Source organism: Lontra canadensis, unplaced genomic scaffold (assembly GCF_010015895.1).
Source record: "Lontra canadensis isolate GAN:19392208 unplaced genomic scaffold, GSC_riverotter_1.0 scaffold110, whole genome shotgun sequence".
NCBI lineage: Eukaryota > Metazoa > Chordata > Mammalia > Carnivora > Mustelidae > Lontra > Lontra canadensis.
The window spans coordinates 544,292-560,297 of NW_022631104.1; the positions used below are offsets into that span (position 1 = coordinate 544,292).

General features: G+C 55.3%; 1 protein-coding gene across 1 annotated transcript; it reads right to left on the minus strand.

Annotated features, from left to right (window-relative positions):
* Positions 1-76: 76 nt before the first annotated feature.
* Positions 77-3,990, minus strand: GGT6 (gamma-glutamyltransferase 6). Its single transcript, XM_032839985.1, is given in 5 exon segments — positions 77-1,173; positions 1,424-1,607; positions 1,609-1,831; positions 2,361-2,630; positions 3,964-3,990. Coding segments are annotated over 4 exon segments (1,578 nt in total). The 5' UTR covers positions 2,504-2,630; positions 3,964-3,990; the 3' UTR covers positions 77-145.
* Positions 3,991-16,006: the final 12,016 nt, after the last annotated feature.

The window sequence follows — 16,006 nt, forward strand, 5'->3', positions numbered from 1 at the left end:
CGGGCCAGACATTGTGGGCCTGAGCCAGCAGCGAGCCGGTAACTAGGCATGCTGCTACGCGCGACCTCATTGCTGGGCCTGTTCCGCTCCTGCCGCCAGGTGGGACACCCCCACCCTCCCACCCCCGGCTAGACACATCCCCCACTTAGAACCCCTGGACAGTGCAGCAGCTGCTGGGGACACTGGAGACATGGGCATGCTCTGCCTGGACAGCCACCTGGAGCAGGGTCCCTTGGCCACAAACGCTAGCGCTCAGTGTCGGTCCCTGCCGTCGCTGGTGCTGGACCTGGGTCTGGGGCCCAGCCAGGTGACTGAGCAGGGCACGAGTCACAACTCTGGCCACCGCAGGAGTTCCCGAAGCCACCAGCCCTAACATGTCAGCCTCTGTGTCATCCGAGCTTCCATGGAGGAGGAGGGGGCAGGCCCAGGCACTGGCTGTAGGCTTGGCCACCAGGTCACTAAGGAGAACCCCAGTGCTCGGGGACAGGCGTCCGGAGCCAAAGGGGCTGCTGAGTGAGGAGGTAAGGAGCAGCACCGAGCCACCGCTGTCTACAGTGGCCAGGACAGTGCCCACAGGGCCCACGGGAGCTGGTGAGCGTGCCGGGCAGGGGTCGGGGCTGGGCTCTCCTGAGTGCAGGGCTGCCCCTACCATCGCCAGCAGCTCTGGGCAGGCTGAGGGGCCAGGGGTGGTGGATAGGACACCTTGGGGTATGGCTTGCTGCACTGCGGGCTCCAGGGTGGGCGTGGGCCTGGATTGGGGCCTCCGCAGCCCCAGGTCTCTGACCAGCAGGCTCAGTAGGGCATCCCCGGCCAGGTCCGGGGCTTGGGCCGCTAGGCGCAGCACGGTTGCAAGTTTGGGGTTGGTGGCTCGGGCCCCGGGGCCCAGGGGGGTCCCATCAGCATGGCACAGTAGTGGACAGAGGCCCTTTGTGCCCCGGGCTGCCAGAGCTGTGGCCAGGGCTGTGTCTACCAGGAAGCCGTCTTGAGCCAGCGAGGTGGGGCCCCCCAGCAGCCGTGGCCACGGCAGGCGGCCGAAGCGTGCGTGCAGCAGGCGCAAGCTGGGCAGGGCGGACGGCAGCCGCAGGCCGGGGCCCAGGGGCTGCGCGGGGCCCGGCGTCAGGGCAGTTGGGCTGCCCGAGGAGCTGTTGTGGAAGAGGGCCCAGAACGTGGCACCTGGAGGAGACAGAGGGGTCACCCAGGGCTCGGGGGCCATGGAGTCAGGCTCTCTCAGTGGTCCCGGGGGGAGGTCACTACCTTAGCCTGAGGTTGGGCCTGGAGACAGGGGTTAGTAACTAGTCCCAGGGTCAAGACCACATGCACCAGGGAGCAGAGCTCACAGCCTAGGTCCTGCCACTGAGCGGCCCGGGGTGTCAGGACTTAAGGTACAGATCACGGAGCAGGCCCAGAGCCGCGGGGCACTGACCTAGCCCCGTGGTGTGAGGGTGCACCACCGCCAGACACAAAGCTGCTCCCACTCCCGCGTCCACGACGTTGCCCCCGGCGATGAGCAGCTCTCGGCCCAGGTGGGAGCACATGGCTACGGCCAGGAAGACATTGTCTTGGGGCATGGCCGGCGACCAATGCCCTGGGCCCTGCCCGCCCCCCAAGCGGTTCCTGGCTCTGACCTGCCGGGCTGATGATGGCACCGTGGTGGTACACACCAGGGGCATGGGAGTGCCCGCCGGGCCGGGGGGCTGCCGAGCCCTGGCTTCCTGTAGGGTCACCCCTGATGTAGAGTTGCCTCGCAGCCAGGGAGAAGCCAGTGACCAGCAGCAGCAGGGCGGCGCCGAGGCGAGCCCAGGCCCCGGGCAGCCCGCCAACCTCGTTCCTGCTGAGAAGGGTGTCCTGCGTCAGGCCTGGGACCAGGGGACGACCAAGAGTTCTGAGGGAGCCCAGGGACTATTTTCCAGAAAGGCCTCCTGGCACCACATAGAGAAGACATGGTGACTGAAAGGGGCTTGGGGACACAGGCCAGCCAGGGAGGGAGTCTCTGGGCTGAGACCGGCAGGAGGGAGGCTGGGGGGGGGGCTCATCTGGCTTGAGGAGCTAGGCCCAGCCAGGTGTGGCCAGACCCCAGCCTGCCCAGCAGGTGCCTCCTGCACCGGGGGTGGGGGTGGGGCCCTCTGACGGAGCAGCGGGCACGGCTGGCTGGGGGTGATCCGAGCACAAACCTCGGAATAGCTGGTAGAGACCGGGTCTGGGGCTGCAGCCCGGCTTTTCCCCATTCACCCAGAAAGTTCCTGGAGCCAAGTAGAGCCAAGCATGGGGGGGGTCTGCCCTCTGCCCCCACGTTAGCGGCTCCAGAGGGCAGGACTTGCCAGCCTCAGGCCCGAGGGTGTCCAGACCCCTCCTTGACTCACCCCAAGGAGTTGTGGGGCCTCCGAGAATTCGAAACGACCAGCTCAAAGGTCTCCTCCTCATCGTCCTCATCGTCCTCAGACCCCAAGCTGGGGTCCCAGAGCAGCAGCTGTCGGTAGAGCACGGGCCTTGCCTCCGGTTCCATGGCTCCACGGTGCCCACACGGCTCTGACGCCTGCCGGCCTTCCCGCTGAGTCCTGGCCTCGCCTGCTCCCGGCTGGTGGGAGGTGGAGGCTGCCTTGGGGAAGGGTGGTGTGGAATCTAGAACAGGTCTGGGCAGGGCACGGGGCCAGCGAGGCTTCGTGTGAGACTGCCCCATCAGGGCACAGGCCTGGGGGCTCTCAGGGCTGGGGGGCCTGAGAGGGGGTGCCGCTCAGGGAGGCAGGAGGAGCCCAGCCCCGGGGACCACGGCCGTGGCCCGAGACCCAGCCAGCATTCCCGCAGGTCCCCTGCCTTCTGGGGATGCAGCTACCAGATCCCCCAAGCCTGTTCGGGACTCAGTGTGACTTGGGTCAGGGCTCAGCTGGAAACCAGGTGCCGGTGTGGGCCGTGTGGGGGAGCCCAGCCTTCTCTGTCTGGGGAGCCCCCTGGAGGGTGGGGAAGGGGACTCCATGGTGCGTCCTGTGGCTCTCTCCAACAGGTGGCATGGCAGTCCTCCTGGGCCCACAGCCTGGCCCCAGTTCCCCACACCTGCTCCGTGCTGACCCATTTCCCCGGGACCACATCACAGCCCCCTGGCCTCACAGCCAGACCCTGCCTCCCACATCGCACAGCCTCAAGGCCACCCCCAACTGCAAACGCACTCCCACTGGGTTCTTTCCTCCCCACTGCAAGGGCAAAGCCATCCCTGCCTCCACTTCTGGCCCCAGCCCCTCCCGCCTCCTGCCTCCGCCCAGCCCAGGGCCCCACGCCCTCACCGGCCCCTCCTCTCCCTCGGCTTCATGATTTCCCCAGTGGTTCCTGTCTCCCTTTGAGTGCATCAGAATCACTCCGAGAGTTTGTGCGGTCCGAGTACTGACTCTGTAGGTCTGCGGGAGGCCCCAGGAATCGGCTTTCCCAGGTGATCCTGGACCACACTTTAAGTAGCACTGACCCACAGAAAGCCACGAACACCTGCAGCCTCCACTTCCGTGCCTCCCACGTCCCCCTGTGCTCACGCTCGGCTGGTGTCCCGGGTTTCTGATTTCTCAGACGGATCAAAAACGAACGAGCCACGTGCAGACTGTGGCAGAGGTCTGCGTCCTTTCCCTTTTGCCCAGTGTGTGTGGGAGTGATCTCGAAGACCTTCTGCTCTCGTTTCGTAAACTACGGGAAGCCTATAATCTCAGGGTGAAGGTTGTCCTTCCTTCCTAGGAAAAGGCCTCTGGGGACCGTGGAAGTCTGTGACGCCCCTGTGTCCTGCCACCCTGCAGCCGGCCCTCGGGCTCCCAGCGCCAGCTTCCTTCGCTCAGCAGACGGGATCCTTTGGCCCCTGGGAACGGACATGACTCTCAGAGCAGAGCCTGACAAGCTCTTTGGGACCTAGACTCCCCCTGCCTGGGTCCTCCTGTGCCCTCTCTCGCTCCCGTAGCCCTGGGCCCAGACAGCACCGCACCCCACAGGTACCTCTTAGCCACGTTCCACTTAGAGGCACGACGGACTCCGGGAACGCCTGGTGGTCAGGCCGGGCGGCGCCACGGGCTGAGGCAGCCCATCCTCTCAGCAGGGCTGGGGAGTGGCATCGGCTTCAGGAGACCTGGATCTCGGCCAGTTTCCGCCACGGACTCACCACGTGGCCAGGCACGTAGTGTAGCCGCTGAGAGTCCTGACTCCACTTCCATAAAACAGGACGGGCAACATCTGTCCTCCCCGAGCTGAGGTGTGACTCAAAAAGGAGATTCACTGAAAGCCTGCTACACGCTGGACCTTCCAGAGCCGTGGGTTCCTTCCCGGGCCTGTGATTTATAGGTCAGGATTTAGGTTTCACCATCCTGTTTGCCCACAGAGCTTCTAACCCCTTGCCAGCTTCTAAATGCTGAGAGACCTGTAGGTGGCTTTTGCTTGTTAATGAGGGGAGCCAGTGGCCTGGCGGGGAGAACTCCCAGCCCCACCCCTGACCGCTGGGGACGGACGGCGGACGGGCTGGAGGCTGCATCTGTCACCAGCGCCCAGGATTTGAGGAGTCGTGCTTTGTCGTGAAGCCTCCACAATACCCAGGACAGGGCTCGGAGAACTTCCGGTCGGTGGGCATGTGGGGGTGCTGGCTGGCAGAGTGGGGCTTTTGTAATAAATGGACGATCCCGGGAATAAAGGGTTTCTCTGAGCTCTGTGAGCCCCTCTCGTCAAGTCGTCTGACCTGAGGAGGTGGTCATGGGAACCTCTGATTCAGAGCCATTTGCTCAGAAGTACAGGGAACAGGGCACCTGGGAGGCTCAGTCAGGTAAGCATCTGCCTTCAGCTCAGGCCATGATCCTGGGGTCCCACATCGGGCTCCCTGCTCCGTGGGAAGCCTGCTTCTCCCTCTCCCACTCCCCCTGCTTGTGTTCCCTCTCTCGCTGTGTCTCTCTCCGTCAAATAAATAAAATCTTAAAAATAAAGTACAGGGAACAACTCACTTGCTACTCGGGTCTGAAGCAGGGGCGGGGGCGGTCTTACCCCATGGACTCTGACCCTGTCTCCGGGTGCACGGGATCAGAAACAAGTGGAGGCAGGGGAACCGGCTGGTGTGGGAACACCCGCCCCCAGCCCCGCTGGAAAGGGGTCCAGGAAGCTCTTTGCCCCTCTGCCGTAGGGCTTCGATCTCCCCGGGCTACAGCGGTCTGCACGAGTCACCCCAGCAACCACACGTGCATGCCCGCAGGTGGCTCACCTCTGGCCATCGGACCAAAGGTGCACTCACTCCTTCTCTTAGTCGTGGGTGCACATCACAATCACCTGGTGAGCTCAAAAAGCTCCTAGAACCCAGGCAGACCCATTAAATAGTTAAGTCAGAATCTTTAGGTGGGTGTTTAAAAGATATGGTTACAGGGTTTCCCAGGTGTTTCCAATGTGTAGCCACAGTTGACAACAGAGGCCTTATCTGGCCTTCCAGTGAGTTTTGCAACAGGAATCACTGTTAATTTTTTTTTTTTTTAGAGAGGGAGAGAGATCAAGGGCACATGTGTGCACCTGTGCCTGTTGGGGAAGGGACAGAGGGAGAGAGAGCAAATCTTAAGCAGGCTCTGAGCCGGGCTCGATCTCCTGACCCTGAGGTCATGACCTGAGCCAAAATCACGAGTCAGATGCTTCACCCACTGAGCCGTCCAGGTGCCTCCTCTATTACTTTTAAGGTTTTTACTTAAATTCCAGTTAGTCAAAACACACAGTGTAACGGTAGTGTCTGGCGGAGCATCTAGAGATTCAACACTTCCCTATGTCACCTGTGCTCCTCACACTCCGTCAGTTAAAAAAAAAAAAAATACCAGGACCCTGGTCTCCCTGCTCCCACCGCCATCAGACACCAGCTGAGTCACTGTCTCTGCCAGGGAGCTGCGTCATCATGAGGCTTTGCGGGGGGGGGGGGGGGGGGGCCCCTGGCAAGTACTGCCGGACTTACACCCTCCCAGACCCATTACTCGGTGGGTATCTTGCCTGAGGCCGGGTGGTCCCCCAGTCGACCACGCACCTCCTCCCGCAGTCTCGTGGCTCTGCCCAGAAGGTGTCCCCGCAGCAAGGAAGGGTGTGTGGTCAATAGTCCTTCTGGCTCCTCAGGCTCCAGGCAAGGCTTTCCTGCTCAGCCTTGCTCCAGCTCAGGCCTGCGTGCGTGCGCAGGCGCGTGCGTGCGTGCGTGCATGGGTGCATACGTGCGTGGCTGCGTGCGTGTGTGCACACACGTTTCTTCAGGTTGGCTGTGTAATCAGCCCCCGGGACACGCTGGGATTTGACCCTGGTTATAGACTGGGAGGGGATGAAGTGTCAGGGTAGAAAAACCGGCTTTTCCTGGCAGGTGATTCTGTGTGAGGTGACCGGAGTATCGGTATAAAAAATCACTCGAGGGCGCCTGGGTGGCTCAGTTGTTTGAGGGACTGCCTTCGGCTCAGGTCACGATCCCGGACTTCCAGGATCGAGTCCCGCATTGGGCTTCCAGCTCCTTGGGGAGTCTGCTTCTCCCTCTGACCTTCTCCTCTCTCATGCGCTCTCTCACTCATTCTCTCTCAAATAAATAAATAAAATCTTAAAAAAAAAAATCACTCCAGGTGATTCCAGTTGCAGGAACCCCTGAAAACGGTTTTGAGCAAGTCAAGAACGCCAGGACAGAGGGAGGAGGCAGCGTTAGAATGAACATATGCCGTTTGCCGTCGGAATCGTGCACCTGGGAAATGAAATAATCATGTCTTTCTGGGGTTATTAAATGCTGGTGCTAAGCTAATAATTTCTGAATGCCGCCGTGGTCCACGAGTCGGAAGGGGGACTACGATGGTGTTTGGTGTTGGTCTCGGGCTGTCACCCAGCAATGCTGTGGCTGGAATGGCCTTTGTGAATCTTACTGTAACTGTGAGATATCTCCCAGAACCACCAGGAAACTGCACAAACAGGGGCACCTGTGGGCTCAGTCTGGGAAGCGTCTGCCTTCTGTTCAGGTCCTGATCTCCGGGTCCGGGGATCGAGCCCTGCATTGGGCTTCCTGTTCTGTAGGGAGTCTGCTTCCTCCCTTTCTCTGTCTCTGCCCATCCCCACTGCTCATTCTCTCTTTCAAATAAATAAATAAAATCTTAAAAAAAAAAAAACAAGCATTGCAGAAACAGAGGTCTACTACCTATAAGACCTGGAAATTACACACCTGGGCCACACGGTGAGGGGGTCTGAGCTTCTGTTTCTTTGGGGGTTGAAGATGGATCCCAGGGCTCACTCTTTATTGGTGAATTTAAAACATACAACAGGAACTTAAAATACAGGTGAGAAGACACAAGTGGCCCAAAAGGCCATTATTAGAATCAACAGATCTCTAGAAGAAAGAGCAGCTTGCTCTGCGGGGATGGTTCACGACCACCCTGAACTGAACACAGGACCGTCTTTCTCAGCAAACAGTTCCCAGGTCACTTCAAGTCACGGAAGTCTCATTTCAGTAACTGCAATTAAGAAAGCCATACAGGGCGCCTGGGTGGCTCAGTGGGTTAAGCCTCTGCCTTTGGCTCAGGTCGTGATCTCAGGGTCCTAGAATTGAGCCCCGCATCAGGTTCTCTGCTCAGTGGGGAGACTGCTTCCCCCTCTCTCTCTGCCTACCTCTCTGCCTACCTGTGATCTCTGTCAAATAAATAAATAAAATCTTAAAAAAAAAAGTGGTACAGGATGGCCAAAGGCATGGAGACAAGGACAGCAGTTGTCAGGGGTGGGGGGCTGCGGTCAGGGGTGATGAAGTTTCTGGAGACAGACGCACACTGATGTGAGTGAACTTGCTGCCGCGGGGTTGAACCATTAACAAGGGCCAGCAGCGGTAAATTCGATGTCAGGTATATATATATTTTTAATTTATTTATTTGACACAGAGGGAGAGAGAGAGAGATCACAAGTAGGCAGAGAGGCAGAGAGAGGGGGAAGCAGACTCCCCCACTGAGCAGAGAGCCTGATGCGGGGCTCGATTCTAGGACCCTGAGATCATGACCTGAGCCGAAGGCAGAGGCTCAACCCACTGAGCCACCCAGGTGCCTCCGATGTCAGGGATATCTGACCGCAATGAAAAACGCAGAAACAGCACAAGGCTTCCCCAAACAAAACAAAACTGAAAAGTTCGTTCAAGGTTAAAATCCTCTTCTTTATGCCTTCTCTGTTTTGGGGAGGTCTCCAGCAACAGGGGGGACAAGGGTGTGTGTGGGCATGTGTGTCCCTGTGCATGAGACAGTGTGTGCATGTGTGTGTGGCCGACTCCTTCCAGACCTGCCCGCCCATCCCTGCACCCTGAGACCCTCCTCCTCACCCACCAGACCGCTGTTGGTTCTTCCGGGGTGGAGGTAGGGGAGGGGGCAAGCAATGTCTGTGACCCGCACTGTCTGAGCTGGCACACGGCCTCTCCCGGCTTGGTGTGCGTACGAGGCTGACTCATCTAGAGCGGGGCTCTTCTGCAGGTTCTTCTGCAGGCCCCTAGGCTGAACCACGGCCCCCGCCCCCCGCCCCTCGCCCGCACCCCCTGGGCTCCCGCAGGTGGCCCAGCCTCCTGCGCTCCCAGGGGTAGGCGCCTCGCACCTGGCTGTCAGGATCCGGCCTCCCGCCAGGGGGCGCGCGCGGGCAGGCTCCCGGGCGCCCGGGTCCGGTCTGAGCACCTGTCCCTGGGAGGCCGGCATGCGCCGGCCCTTCTCCGTGAGGACCTGGGGTTCTCGGCGTCCGGGGCGGCGAACCGCAAAACTTCGCCCGCAAAACCGTCGGTGGCCAGCAAGTCGGCCATGCATCCCATTTTGAAAATCAGATTTTGGGGGTATAATGCATAGAAGGTAAAATTCACCAATTTTAATGTATTAAACAACACCACAATCAAGATACAGGACGTCTGTATCACGCAAAAAGTTTCTTTGTGCCCCTCGGCCCGCCTTTTACTCCTGGCCCTCGAACCACAGAGCTAACTTGTGTCCCCTGGTGATTGCCTTTACCAGGCCTCCTGTTTAGAGGGATGACCTGTAACCAGTGGAATCATACAATATACCCTCTTCCATTTCTCACGCCTTTCACGAAGGGGAGAGCCTTTGAGAAGCACCCGTGTTGTAGCAAGTACTTGTACTTTTTTACTGATGAGCGACGTTCGCTGTATTGATAGACAACAATGTATTTGCTCATCGGTGAGGATTGGGTTGTTTCCAGTTTCATTATTATGAATACAGCTGTTAAAAGCATTTCCACGCAAGTTTTTGTGGGAGCATGTTTTCATCCCTCCTTTTAAAAATTTTTAAAAAGACTTTATTCATTTGAGAGAGAGAGCCAGCTCACTAGCAGGGGGAGGGGCAGGCAGAGGGAGAAGCAGGCTTCCCCTGAGCCTGTAGCCTGATGCAGGATGAGATCCCACCATCCTGGGATCATGACCTGAGCCGAAGGCAGACACTTAACCCAATGAGCCAGCAGGTGCCCCAGTTTCTGTTCTAGTTTTAGTTAGATCTATGATTCATTTTGAATTAATTTGGGGGAATGCCATGAGGTACAGGTCAAAGTTCGTTTTACCTTTGCGTGGAGATACCAAATTACTCCAGTGCCCCTTGTGGGGGAGAAAACTGCCGTCTTCCCCATTTCCAACCCTCGTTGCAAGTCCACAGACTGTGTGCACGTGAGCCGATGTGTGGACTGTTCTTGCCCACAGCGAATCCCGGTCGACTCATACCTCCGTCTTTCCCACACTCTGAGCACACTATCTCGACGGATGCAGCTTATGTATCAAAATCAGCTAGATTCTGAGACCGCCAGCGTAGTTGTTCTTTTTTAAAAGATTCTCGGCTAGCATTTAGAATCCTTTCCGCAGTTTTTGGAAGGAAAGCCTGCAGTGGTTTTGACGGGTGTGGCAGTGCTCGTTAGACCCACCGGGGGTGAACCGACAAAAATCATCTTACGATTCATGAGCCCGTTTATCTCACCATTTGCTTAGGACTTTTTCCACTTGGGCTTGCGGTCCCTCGTGGTTGCCCACACGCAAGCCTGCTGTACGTTTCCTTAGGTGGTCTTTCTGTTTTCCGCTGTCACGAATGGTACTTTCTGCTGTGTGACTGCCACTGTAGACGGTATTTTAGAGAACATCTCAGGGCCCTGCTAGTGATGTCTTGCTCGGGTAAAGAAATCCGATTGGTTTTTGTGTATTGACCTTGATCTCGTGTCCTGAGACCTCACTAAGCTCATCTATTAGTTACAGCAGTTTCTTTGTATTTCTCTGAAGATTTTCTAAGTGGACACTTCCGTTCCGGAGCAAAGAATTTTACTTTGTATCCAATACGCATGCCTTCTGTTTCTTATCTGTTGCACCGTCGAAAACCCCTAGCACAGTTTCGAGCCGAAGAAGTGAGACAAGATACGCTGGTCTTTTGTCCCCTAATCTTAAAGGAGACACCTTTAGCCTTTTAAGGTCAAGAACAGTGTTAGTTGTAAGGTTACCCTGTCTGCTTTTTACGGGTTGAGGAAGTTCCATACCGTCTCTAGTTTACTGAGGGTTTTTTAAAAAAAAATTAATCGTTTAAAGTGGATGTTGTACTTAAATGGTTTTTCTGCATCTGCTGAGATAACCCTATAGTTCTTCTGGTTCGCACTATTAATTTGAATTATACTGATTAATTTTCAAATGCTAACCTAAGCTTGCCTTCCTGGCATAAACCTTTGATGGTCATGAGGCATTATCTTGTTATGTATTATTGGATTTGATTTGCTCAAGTCTTGGTGTGATGTTCTTACCTAGTTTGAATATCAGGAACAAATAGGCCAGGCGTAGCTCCTTTCTTTCAAAAATTTCCTTAATTTCCTAAATGTTTCCTTGAGCATTTCTTTCTTAAATGTCTGGTAGACTTCATCAGTGAAGTAATTGGTGCCTGGAGTTTTCTTTTAAGAAGGGTTGGCTCTTCTTTTTGAGTGGGTTTTGACACTTTGTATCTTTGGAGGATTTATGCATTTCATTTAGTCAAATTTATAGTTCACAATATCCCCCTCATTACCCTCTTGAAGCCTGAAGGGTCTGTGGAAATGTCCTCTGTTACACTCTTGATAATTTGTGTGTTTTCTTTCCCCGATCAGTCTGCCTAGACTTTCCCTCCTTCCCTCCCTCCCATGTTATAGATCATTTCAAAGAATCAGTTTTTGGATTAATTTCTGGCATGATTGACTTTCTTATGTTTCTGTTTTCCACTTAATTAAATTCTGCTCTTATATTTATGATTTTCTTCCACTTATTTCAGACATGACGTGCGCCCCTTCCTTGAAACCCTTACGACACTGAAGCCAAAACAATGAGTGGGGGCAATGGAAGACCCCACCTTCCCGACGTCACCGCTAGAAAACTATTATTTCACGTGTTTTGTCTATTTTTAGAGCATGTGGGTAAGAGGGAAAACTCAGTCCTTGTCATTCATTCCATGTTGGCGACAAGTGGGATCTCCTGGATCACTTTTGAGGTTTTCATTTTACATTGCCTTTTTTCCCCCTAGCAATTTGATTACGATGTGGGTTGGGGTGGTTTTCTTTGTTCCTTTGCTTGGATTTCGTTGAGATTCTTGGGTCTATGGGTTGATGATCATCATTTCCTTTGGAAAATTTTAAAGCATGATGTAATGAAATATCTGTTCTCGGTTCCGCAATGTTCTCCTTTGCTCCCGGGTTCCCAGCTACACCTTTGTGAGACTGCTGGATGCGGCACCGTGACTCTGCTCCTGGCTTTCCCGGTGGCTTTTCTCCTGGTGGCTCATTTGGGGCAGGTTATGTCACATTTTCTGCAGGTCCCCTGGTTCTTTCTTTGGGGGTGTCTCCTCTGGCTGTAACCCCGTCAGGTGTATTTTCATTTTGGGTGTAGTGCGTTCACACCCCAGAAGTCCCACTTTGGTCTTTTTTGTAAATCTTCCATTTCTCTCCTCGTCCTGCCCAAATTTTCCTCAGTGGTGGTTATGAGTCTAAACAGCTGTTTTAAAGTCTTTATCTACTAATTCCCTCATCCCTGTCTTTTCTGGATCGGTGTCTAGTAATTGTTTTTTCTCCTTATGCGTCACCTTTTTCCATTCTGTTGCAGGCTTGGTAATGTTCTAATAGGTGCTAAATGTTCTAGATTTTATATTGTTTTGTGCTGTATTCTGGTGTATTTCTTTAAAAAATAATGGGTTTTGTTCTGGCTCATGGTTAAGTAATCTGTGAGCCAGTTTTATCCTTTCGGCTTCTTTGGAAGCTTTGTTAAAGCAACTTCTATTCTGGGACGAGTCAGCCTTGCTACTAGTGCATGATTCTTGTTTTTCTTCTCTTCTCTTTTTTTCTCCTTCCCTTCCCTCCCCCCCTTTTTGGCGGTTTTATTGAGCTATAATTTACACATAAAATAGTAACATATCTAAAGTGTCCAACATGAGGGGGTGAGTGGGTGGCTCTGGTCTTGATCTCAGGGTCGTGAGTTTGAGCCCCACACTGGGGGTAGAGACTACTAAAAAACATAAATTAAAAAAAAATAAAGTGCACAACACGGTAATTTGATGTACATACACATTGTGAAAGAAGAATTCCCACAAAGTTAATCAACACATCCATCACCTCACATCATTACCTTTCTTGTACTTGTGAGAAAGCTTGAGATTTATTCTCTTAGCAAATTTCAGCGACGCAATTCAGCGTTTCGACTATAGTCACCGTGCTGTATGTGCTGTACGTGCTGTACATTAGACCCTCAGAACCTACTCGTGCTGTAACTAAAAGCTCGTCCCCACTGACCGGCCTCTTCCCATTTCCCGCAACTCCAGTCTGGCCACCAGCCTTCTACTCTCTGTTTCTTCGAGTTTGACGTCCCCCCACAACCGCCACCTGGGAGACCATGCAGGATGCGTCTTTCTCTGGTTATCACATGTCATGTCATGCCCGGCCATGAATCCGCAAATGGTGGGATTTATTTTCTTTCTTTCTTCCTTCCTTCCTTCCTTCCTTCCTTTCTTTCTTTCTTTCTTTCTTTCTTTCTTTCTTTCTCTCTCTCTCTCTCTTTCTTTCTTTCTCTCTTTCTTTCTTTCTTTCTTTCTTTTTAAGATTTTATTTATTTATTTGACAGACAGAGATCACAAGTAGGCAGAGAGGCAGGCAGAGAGAGAGGGGATGCATGCTCCCCGCTGAGCAGAGAGCCCGATGTGGGGCTTGATTCCAGGACCCTGGGATCATGACCTGAGCTGAAGGCAGAGGCTTTAACCCACTGAGCCACCCAGGCTGATTCCAGGACCCTGGGATCATGACCTGAGCTGAAGGCAGAGGCTTTAACCCACTGAGCCACCCAGGCACCCCAAGGGATTTTCTTTTTCGAGGCTGAATAACATCCCATTGTCTATGGGGTGCGTAGTCCCATGGTGTCCACAGCAACCATACCCCTTGGCACGCCCACCAACAGTGCTCGAGGTCCCCTCCTCACGTCAGTGCCAACATCTGCCCCGTGTCTTCCTGAGAATGGGCCTCCCAGGAGGTGTGCGTGGTATCTCCCTGTGGCTTTGATGATCGTTTCTCTGATAATCCGTGATTAGTGCGCCTCTCGGCCACCTGTACATCTTCTTTGGAAAAATGTCTCTTTGGGTCCTTTGTCCATTTTTAATTGGGCTGTTTCTTTGATATTGAGTTGTGAGTTCCTTATGTATTTTGGACATTAGCCCCTTATTAGATAGCTATGGGGCTTGCAAACATTTTCTCTGGTTCTGTAGGTTGCCCTTCCTTTGGCTGAAACGCACGACCTTCTGAAGACTCAAACCGTGCACGCTGTACCACATGGTCTCTCCATTCTGACTGCTGGCGGCCCTGGACCATTCCTGCCGCTGTGTGAGCCCCACGCGTGGCTTGGCTTGCTACTTCGTGGTTGTTCTTTCCTCCCACGGACAAGCACGTCAGTTCTCAGCAAACCTCCAGGAGATGCTCTGCAGACCCCCGGAGCTCTTTCTCTGGAGTCTCCTTCCTCCTCGGCCCTTGGCCTGTGACCTCTAGCCTCTCCCCTCAGTGAGACGGGGGCGGTGTCTGGGCACCTGCCCCTCCCAGCCCGTCTGCAGGCAAGGGCCAGCACCTGGCTCTCTCTTCTCCCAGGGACCCCCATCCAGCTGCCTGTTCTTCTCCGTGTGGAAGAATGCTTCCTGTGTTCTCAAACTGCTTATGGTAGGAGGGGGCCCTGTCTGAGGCCTTTAACCCTTCCAAGGCAGAAAGGAGGTCCTCCTTCGCGGAGGCCTGAGGCACAAGCCGTGTTCTCTGTGTTGCCCCTCGTTTCTGGAACTGGAGCAGTTACTGACTTTCCCTGTGGTCCCCATGAGGCTTCTGTCCCTCGACTACGGTGAAGAACCAGCACATCCCTGCCTCGTCCCCGTCACTGGACTTACAGGACCGGTCTCCCCGGAGAACTGATGCTTCTAGTGCTTGCTAACCGCTCTTAGCCTCATCAGCCTCTTCTGTGAGCTCAAGACAGGGGAGAGGGGTCAGCTTAGGGTCTGGTTCTCACCACCTCCCTCGAGGGTCTGGCTTTGGTGGGCCCCCCTCCCTCTGGAACATGGGAGGCACAGGCACCTCCTGTCCTCAGGTCTTAGTGCTGGGACAGGACCGATCCTGGTCTCACATCCTGATACACCTATTTACCACACAGCGGGCAGGTTTCTGCCACGATTCCCAACTCATAGGAGCCCCAAGAGGAAAAACAGCTCCTGGGATGCCCGGAAAATTTTGACAGAAGGAGAGGACCTGGAGCAGGGTCACCGAGAGGTTCTGCTGGGTGGGGTGGATGTGGCGGGCAAGGGTGGGATGAGCCTGGAGGGCTGGTAGGGGCTGGGAGAAATGGATGGGGCCAGGGGTAGTGACTCGGGTGGGTGGGAGGCTTGGGGTGCTGGATGTCCTGGAAGGGGGGGAGGAAATCAAACGGATGGGGGAGCTGGGAGGCTGAAGTGGGGAGGGAGGGGCTCAGACAGTGTGAGGCAGGGAGGACAGCATAGACAGAAAAAGCTGTTAAATGTTTGAAATTGTGGTAAAACATACACATCATTGATGATTTTAAGCGTTTTTAAGCATATAGGTGGGCGGCAGTAAGCACGTTCCCAACATTGTACAGCCGTCCCGCTGTCGTCTCTGGGACCCGGTCATGTCCCCCAAACAGAAACCACTGAACCCTAACCGGCATAGCTACGGTTTGTTCTGTCTGGTCATGGGGGGATGGGGGCCGGGGGCAGGTGGGGAGCAGAGGCTACAAGGTCCTTGGAGGACTTGGGGGCACTGGGAAGAGGAGGGCTCAGGGACTGGGGGGCTGGGGAATGCTGAGAGGGTCTGGAGGAACTGGGGCCATCGCGGGGAAGCACAGCCATCCCCCAAATGGGGCTGTTTGGTCCCCCTCTGGGACCACCTGCTGCAGCAGCCCGTGCTCAGGGACAGCTGCTGGGACCCTCGTGCCCGGCTGGACTTGGAGCTCCTTGGCTGCAGGGCGGACTCTGCCCCCTCTCTGTGTCAGCCTGCTGTCACCCTGCTTGGGGTAGGGAGTGAAAGGGGGCCCAGGGGACCCCCCCCACCTTTCCTCCTCACTGGAGCCGGGGCTGGCTGGAGGGGGCATTGCGTTTTGTTTGTGTTTTATGTGTGAGTGCGTGTGTGTGAGCACTGTGCGAGTGCACGTGCATGTGTGTGAATGTGTGTGTGTGTACACGTGTGTGCGTGCGTGTGTACTCACACATGCTGGGTGTGACGCCACACTCTGACTGCAGCGGGACGTCCCACGGTGGAGGAGGAGGGGGATGGATGAGCTGTAGACTCGGGCCCCGTCCACCGACACAGGCCTCCCAAACCCACTCGGCCCGCCTCCTCCCTGCCCGCTCGGACGTAGCAGCCTAGGACAGGGCAGAGGCTTGGCCACAGCGGGGGTGGGTAGTTCTGCCCTTTTTCTTCTTCTGCCCCACCCCGCCGTCAGGGAAAACCTGGAGAATGAAGAGGAAGGTGAATACTGCTGTTCTGAGAAGCAAGGGTTAACACGCTGAGGGGGTCTGTGGTGGGAGCC